At 43.9% G+C, this 7,093-nt stretch overlaps 1 protein-coding gene across 8 annotated transcripts in view; it reads right to left on the reverse strand.

The window, feature by feature from the left end:
* The window catches only part of mink1 (misshapen-like kinase 1), a 29,804-nt gene that overhangs the window by 8,956 nt on the left and 13,755 nt on the right, over positions 1 to 7,093 (reverse strand). The window contains exons 12-23 of one of the 8 annotated variants that reach the window (XM_031857501.1): positions 6,724 to 6,825; positions 6,055 to 6,141; positions 4,021 to 4,056; positions 3,663 to 3,839; positions 3,391 to 3,561; positions 2,821 to 3,084; positions 2,578 to 2,657; positions 2,371 to 2,474; positions 2,187 to 2,278; positions 1,909 to 1,932; positions 1,305 to 1,456; positions 1,022 to 1,139 (exon numbers count right to left, since the gene is read on the reverse strand). In XM_031857501.1, the coding sequence (XP_031713361.1) occupies positions 1,022 to 1,139; positions 1,305 to 1,456; positions 1,909 to 1,932; positions 2,187 to 2,278; positions 2,371 to 2,474; positions 2,578 to 2,657; positions 2,821 to 3,084; positions 3,391 to 3,561; positions 3,663 to 3,839; positions 4,021 to 4,056; positions 6,055 to 6,141; positions 6,724 to 6,825 (1,407 nt within the window). Of the gene's footprint in view, positions 1 to 1,021; positions 1,140 to 1,304; positions 1,457 to 1,908; positions 1,933 to 2,186; positions 2,279 to 2,370; positions 2,475 to 2,577; positions 2,658 to 2,820; positions 3,085 to 3,390; positions 3,562 to 3,662; positions 3,840 to 4,020; positions 4,057 to 6,054; positions 6,142 to 6,723; positions 6,832 to 7,093 lie in introns of all 8 variants that reach the window. The other 7 variants (XM_031857505.1, XM_031857500.1, XM_031857504.1 and 4 more) reach the window with 7 other exon arrangements.

The following is a 7,093-nucleotide window of genomic DNA, read 5'->3' on the forward strand; positions in this document are numbered from 1 at the left end:
CACACACACACACACACACACACACACACACACACACACACACACACCTTATCGTCAATGGCAGACTTGGATCTATGATAATCTGCTGCACCAATCACCAGGATTTGACCCGTCTGGTTAGCACACCACAGTAACTACAAGAAGAAAAGTAACAGTCGTGAACAGACTCGCTTTGAAAAGGTGTTAAATATGAGTTTGGGACCTTATTTATTGCCTCAACATGGTGACAGCTGATGTCGGTGTCTCACAGCTATTGATGCCAACAGCACAAACAATGCAAACTACAGCAATCGTATATGCCAACTGACCTGAAGATGGTATCAATTGTGCAATCTATTGGGTGACATAAATGATCTAAAGTGATGCAAATAAATATTTGCTTTAAAAGACAAAAGTACATTTACCGTTTGTGTGAAAGTAAGTAAAATTCCTCTGTATAATGTATTTTACAACGTTTTGTTGTCTTCTTTAAAATTAAAAACTCCCCATCTTTCCCTGACATTCAGTTGTCTCACTGTAGCTTGGCACAAGTATTTGATGCCCATTGCATATTCAAATGCTTCAACACAAAAAACTGCCATATTCAATTCATCACTAGCCACCTGCAAGATGTATGCCGTCCGTCACTGAATCATATTGCTCGTCTCTCCAAAAAACTCAAAGACTTCTGCCAACCTTCTCTAACCCAGGGTGGTTTTTGGCATGTACAAAATCAAATGTATTATTACATTAATTTAATTCAGAGTGCTTTTTGAACATTTAATCTACAAAGGGGCTTTTCAGTGAACCCTGAAAGTCATCACTGATGTTTTGGGCATCTTCATTTGTTGATATGAGACTTCATTAAGGGTGCAATGGTTCCACATAATGTATTCATTTGGTCAGTTACATGTGTAAATAAAATAACATTGTCACCGAACAACTGTCCTGCAGCTTTGTAATATTCTTTGACTTGTATTGTGTTGATTTTCCATCGAGTCAAAATGCATTTTAAGCATCGTTACGTGCACAGATTACTCACCCTCTGCACCAGCATGGTCTGATCCCCGTAGCCTCCGGCTTGCTCTCCTTCTCCCCCCTCGCCTTCGTCTTCATGAACCACCATGGTGTTGACTGAATCAGTGTCTGCGTCCCTGTGACTGAAACCAATAGAGGAATAGAAGTCAAGGATTACACAAGACTCCGAGCCTGATAATGGAAAAGTGTGAAAAGAGAGTAGCGCAGTATTGAATACTGTACTTCAAAGTCAATTTGACAAATAGACAATGGTGTGCTTCTTGAATTGCCATCATTGTTAGTGTTACCGATCTGTGGGGCTTTCTTCCTCCTCTGCTCCCTCGCCACTCTCGCTCTCTTCACTACTCTCGCTGCTCTCCGATGAGGAGGAGTAATCATTGGCCTTGACTGGGGGCCTTGGCTGCTCCTCTGCACGCTCCTTGGCAAAGAGGCCATGGTCCTGCACACACACACACACACACACACACAAATATTTACTCCAAGAATGCATTCAAAAATGTTGTCAACATAATCTCAGCTATCACAGAAAGCAGCAAATAGCAAATCATATTAAAGACGATCCAAACACAACTGAAGGTGAAGGCTCATCAGCAGGATGGGCTCAAAAACTCCCAGTACTCTCCGAGTTCAGAGCCTGCCACCTGGTGACGTGTTGGGATGATTTTGAGGCTTCGAGGCCTGTGTTGAGTGTAAGATGTCCACAACACATGAAAAAAGGCTTTTATTTAAAGAGTAGGATTTCATTCAAAGACAAAACATGATTACACCAACAAATAAATAAGTGTAGAGCATGCAATTCATTCAACAGGTATTACAGTCAATGAATGCAGATGCAAACTCATGCATGAACACCGAGGACTGCATAACGCACAAGGACACAGTGATACTAACCTCCCCTATAGCTCTCTTGTAACTCTGCACAATTGAGGTAAAGTCAACAAACAGGGATTTAAGAAGAGGAGAGACATGAAGCTTATAAAACATAAAGGAAAGATAATGTGAGGAGAAAACCTTGAGGATACGACATGTCAGTTTACAAACCAGGTGTGTTTTTATTCAATCATATTATGTGTTGCATGCACCCCTACACTGATGTTAAACCTAGCTGTATAAGTAGGGGATAATGAAGAGACAGCTAATATATTGTCTGTTTGAAAACAACCACTTACTGCAGGGCGCCCAGGGCGGGAGGAGGTGCGAGACTCCCCCGGCTTATGACGGCTATCATGGGAGAGCATGGGCGAATCCATTTTGGAGGAACCTGCAAATAAGGTTGCAGAGTTATAATTCTGAAATCAGACTCACTGTAAAGACAGTCTGCAGAGAAATAGCATAGGGGGGGGAGGGACTCACTGAGGATGCGATGCCTCTCTAGAGAGCCAGTCTGGGGAAGATTGGATATGATGCTCATACTGTCTCCTCTCTCCCAGCGATCATTGCGACTGAGATCTGGATTGCTGCAGTGAGGATACAAATGAGTTATCTGAAGTCCATCTACCATCATTTAGCAGGCACTCATTTCTGGAAGTATCTGATAAATCAGTGGGCTGCCTTTAGTACCTGGCTCGCACTGGATGCCTGATGCCAGAGGTCAGGTTGGTGTTGAGAGCTGTGGCAATAGACGCCGTCCTTTGTGGAATCTGAGGACGGAAACATCACAGTCTTACATTTAACACTGTTCTGACTAAATGAGGCCCGGCTAACATACTATTTGTGTGTCAATATGGGAGTCTTTTGCAAACTGGGGTTATGTTTTGGGTCTGTACACCTACTGCAGAGTCAAAACCAGCCACAAGATCTCACCTTGGGTGGGAGTTCCACATCTGGCAGGCGGATCCAGGGGCCGCGATCCTCGATTTGGTGTGCCTGTGGTGCCGGGGTTTCAGAAGTCGGGTCAGAGTTTTGTCGCACCAGCTCTCTAGAGTGGATGGGACGGGGTGAGGGAGTAAGGGAGGGATCCTGGGTGGGGAATGCGGACATGGTCTTAGTGGGCTGGTCACAGAGGGACTGGGAACGAGGGACAGGGGCGGCATAAGGCTTCAGTGGAACCAAGTGAGCCATCTGGAACTGCGGAGGACAGGAGGAGCAGCAGCAGCAGCAAAGTGGAAGAAAGAGAGGATGAGACAGTCGGAGAAGCAGGCCGAGGTGGAGAAGAATGCAAGGTTGTGTTTGTATTCCAAGGAGATGTTTTTAACATGTAGGGACAAAGTGATCACAGATGTGTGGAGAAGGAAAGGAGGGGTAAAGAAGGAAAACAAAGGCATAAATAAGGTAGCAGAGACAAGGAAGGATAAAGCAGCTAAAGAATTAAGGGCAGAAAGGCATAAGCAGCTGTATCTTGTGTTGATTTAATCAACTGAATTTTAAACCCACCTTTCCCTGCCCCCCTTGGGGTTCAACAGGCCTCTGCATTGGTGGGGTCTGAGAAGACTGGACCATTCCCGACTGGCTGATTGAGTCAGAGCGAGACTGGAGGGCATTGTCGGAGACAGTGGTGCAGATTTTGGGTGAGCCCTGTCTGTTGAGCTTACTTCGCTCCTCCACCTGAGATAAGGATGACAACGAAAGGAGGATGCACATTGCAGGCCAGTGTACAGCAGTTTGACTGTGGTGTTCCAAGCTTCAAATGTAGGCAACATTGCTACCTCACGGGCCCAAGTGGGTTTGTTGTTGGGCTCCAGGTTTTTGTTGTAGTGGTAGAGCTGGGGCTTCTTTTCTTGCTGCTGTTGTTGCAGAGACACCAGGTAGGCATGCTCCTGCTGCAGCTGCCTCTGCAGTCGCTCTGACTGACGCTGTTCCTCTAGCTGCTTGCGCTTATACTCCTGGGATGAAAATAAAACAAAAACACACTGCAGTCAAGTCATTGCTTGCCTCAGGCTGAACACGAAAAACAGGTCAGGCAGGTCGTAAAAAACAAAACGAATCAAACGAATATTTTTAGCAAAACCTTTTTGTGCTGTATATTTAACTGACAATGAAAAACCAATAAGTCAACTGACTCACTTTTACACTGTGAGTTGTAGGCACAGGTCTCCTCGCCTTTTGATGGCCACGGCATACATAACGAAACAAGCACATTGCTTCTTATAACAGCAGAGATTAGATTTCCATTCCCAAGCAGGAAATGTCTCACATAAAGTTACATTTGAGAAACAACTTTAGGTACACAGAGTCAAAGTTAACTATTGTAATAAAGCTAAGACCTTTGCTGTTCTTATTCACTACGGGCCACACAGCAAAGCATTAGATCTACAAGTCAGTCTACACTATAATGCTCACATACATGTTGTGTGGGTGGTGAGTGAAAGCACGAGACTGTGGATGACAAACAAACCAAAGTCCTCTCAGAAACCAATGTGGTGTTCCTGCACAGTGAGAGAACACAGCCTGGCACCTGGTGAGAATGCCTCACCCAGGTGCTTCCCTACGTGGGAGGACACGTTTGAATAGGCCAAGGACATAATGGAGGGATTACAGCTCAGAGGGACCTATGAACTCCTGTGGAAAGGGACATCTACCCTGCTGCCACCCCAACACACATACTTAACATGGATATATATAGATATAGATATATATGTATAGATATATATATATATATAGATTATATATCTATCTATATAGATAGATATATAGATAGATATAAATATAGATATAGATATATATACATACATACTTCTTTTTTTAAAGGGGGAATCTTCCACAATGCCAAAACTGTTTTGATTCTCATTTTGTCTGAGGCCAGGGCAGTAATTATACGCATTTATATCGAAGATCACAGAATGCTAATTTTCCTTCCTGCACAATAAAGCAAAAGACAATACCTAATGTTCTGTTGTGAACATTTAATGTTGGCCTAATTGTCTTGAATGGTATTCCCGAACAAAAAATAGCAGCGGAAAAAGGTATGAATATAGATTTGGAAGCAGTTCATCAAGCGTTCAGCAAAGAATTGTGGCCGACTTTAGAGCCCATCAAAGCCGCCCAGCAGCACCTCTCTATTTGTGCCTTTTGTTTGATTTCATTACATCTTCAGAGGTGACTTAGTCCTATTTGATTTACATCTTGCCTGGTACTTTCTTCATTACATCTAATGAAAGGCACTATGGAAAGACTATTACTATCAATCAGCTGCAAGAAACGTTAAGTTTGCATTATCACAGCTGATTCAAACATCAGGAGAGGATTAGAGTTTATTACAGGCACTGTTGTAATGTCGGTGTATGTGAAAAGTTTTTTTTCTGGTGGCCAGTGTACGTCATGTTATCCTAAAATGCTGACTGAACACCAAAATTGCCTCACAGCATTACGGCACTGGTCCTAGGGGTGTGCTACCACTTCAGGGCCACTGTCCTGTGCTTTATGAAGATGCACATACCCATAATTCCTATGTGTATGTGTAACGTAGGAGGCAAATGTGGTAAACTATCCCAATTGCCTCATAAATACAGTAGTGAGGATTCGGTTCCAAAATAAAAAAACAGGAACAAGGAGCCGACACTACAGCTCAATCTAAATGACAGCTCCTCAGATGCTTCACAGGAGCTAGCTAAAGCAAAGCTGTTAGGAGAGTGGCAAATCCTCCCTTCACTGTAAGCAAGAGTCAATAACAAACTCTGAAATCTGCCCAAAACGGCCCTCAAAAATCTAGGTCAGTGCATGCCTTTAGAAGACACGCAGTATCGTCTGCCTTTCCCTCGACCTAACAGCATCTACCTCAAACACAGGCAGACATGCAACACTGCAGTGTTTGTTTTGACAAAACACTGCAACACCGGTTTTCCTCATCAGAATCGAGGCTGTAAGGATAGAGGGTGGCATATGCTGTACCAATTATAAAGCCCCCTGAGGCAGTTTTGTGATATGTGACTTAACTTGGCAAAATAAGAAAACAAGCCATTTTGTTGCGAGGACACACTGGTTTTTTTTTCTGTGCTGATCAATAAATGTCCTTCACTGATGATCTATTGTAACCGAGAGGACATGGAAACCTCTGCAGTCAAAACAAGACATGATAAAGGAGTAGTGAGGACTAGTTACCATAAGCAGTGCTTGCTCCTGAAGCAACTGCTGCTGAAGGATTTCTAACTGCCGCTGCTCTTCTTCTAACTTATGTCTGATAAACTCCTGAGGAAAGGTAAGGAGGCAGGAATGACAGGCATTAAAAGGCGGGAAAAGAGAAAAGACAGGACACAGAAAGATAAGAGGCACAGAACAGTTACGCAACAGCATTCCAGTAAACAACAGACACCGTGCGTCGCACTGATAACAAGTCTTTAAATTAACTTCAGCGGCAAAAGCATGCGCCGTCTCCGTTCAGAAGTTATAAGAGACAAATACAAGTTGCCATTGAAACATGACATCACTCTTTAGCACTAATCACTGCGTTGAGAAGGTTTGAATATTTAGCAGTACATTGTGGTTGTTTTGTGGCATACAATGAGTATTTGGGAGCACGGGGCGATGTTGCCGTGTTGCCAGACTCTTGTGTTACTGAGGGTAGACTGGAAACGGAGCACAAGAGACGCAGAGAGCTCACCCACAGAAAACTCATCTCTGAATAAATACACTAATTTAGACCCTTGCTGCTATGGCAACCTACTCGTGGAATTTCACCACCAGAGCAACTGGCACTGTGTTGCTGGCGGACACGCCCACACATGACAGCAATTGGCCGATTGCAGCCCCACATCTCCCGCGGTTGGTTACCTGCTCCCTCTCAGCCAACCTTCTATCTTCCTCCCGTCTCATATCGTCGAGCCTCCGGTGGGGACCTTTATCTTGCTGCCTCACCATGTCTCGCTCCTTTCTCTGTTGCTGGGAGAGAAGGGCGACAGGGGGGGGAAAAAAAAAAAGAAAAAAAAAAAAAAAAGGATAGAAATGAGCATACAGGCTGTGTTTGCACAGAGGCATTTATAATGGATAGCCTGCTTATAAGCAAACCCTCCCTTGTTTTTTGTGCAAAGAGCTGGAAAAAAATAAAATAAAATGGAGTGGGGATATAGGGCAGGAAACAGAGGCTGAGTCACTCAACACACACACACACACACACACACACACACACACACACACACACACA

The sequence above is a fragment of the Anarrhichthys ocellatus genome, unplaced genomic scaffold (genome assembly GCF_004355925.1).
Source record: "Anarrhichthys ocellatus isolate YVR2014 unplaced genomic scaffold, GSC_Weel_1.0 scaffold18, whole genome shotgun sequence".
In the NCBI taxonomy this organism is placed as follows: domain Eukaryota; kingdom Metazoa; phylum Chordata; class Actinopteri; order Perciformes; family Anarhichadidae; genus Anarrhichthys; species Anarrhichthys ocellatus.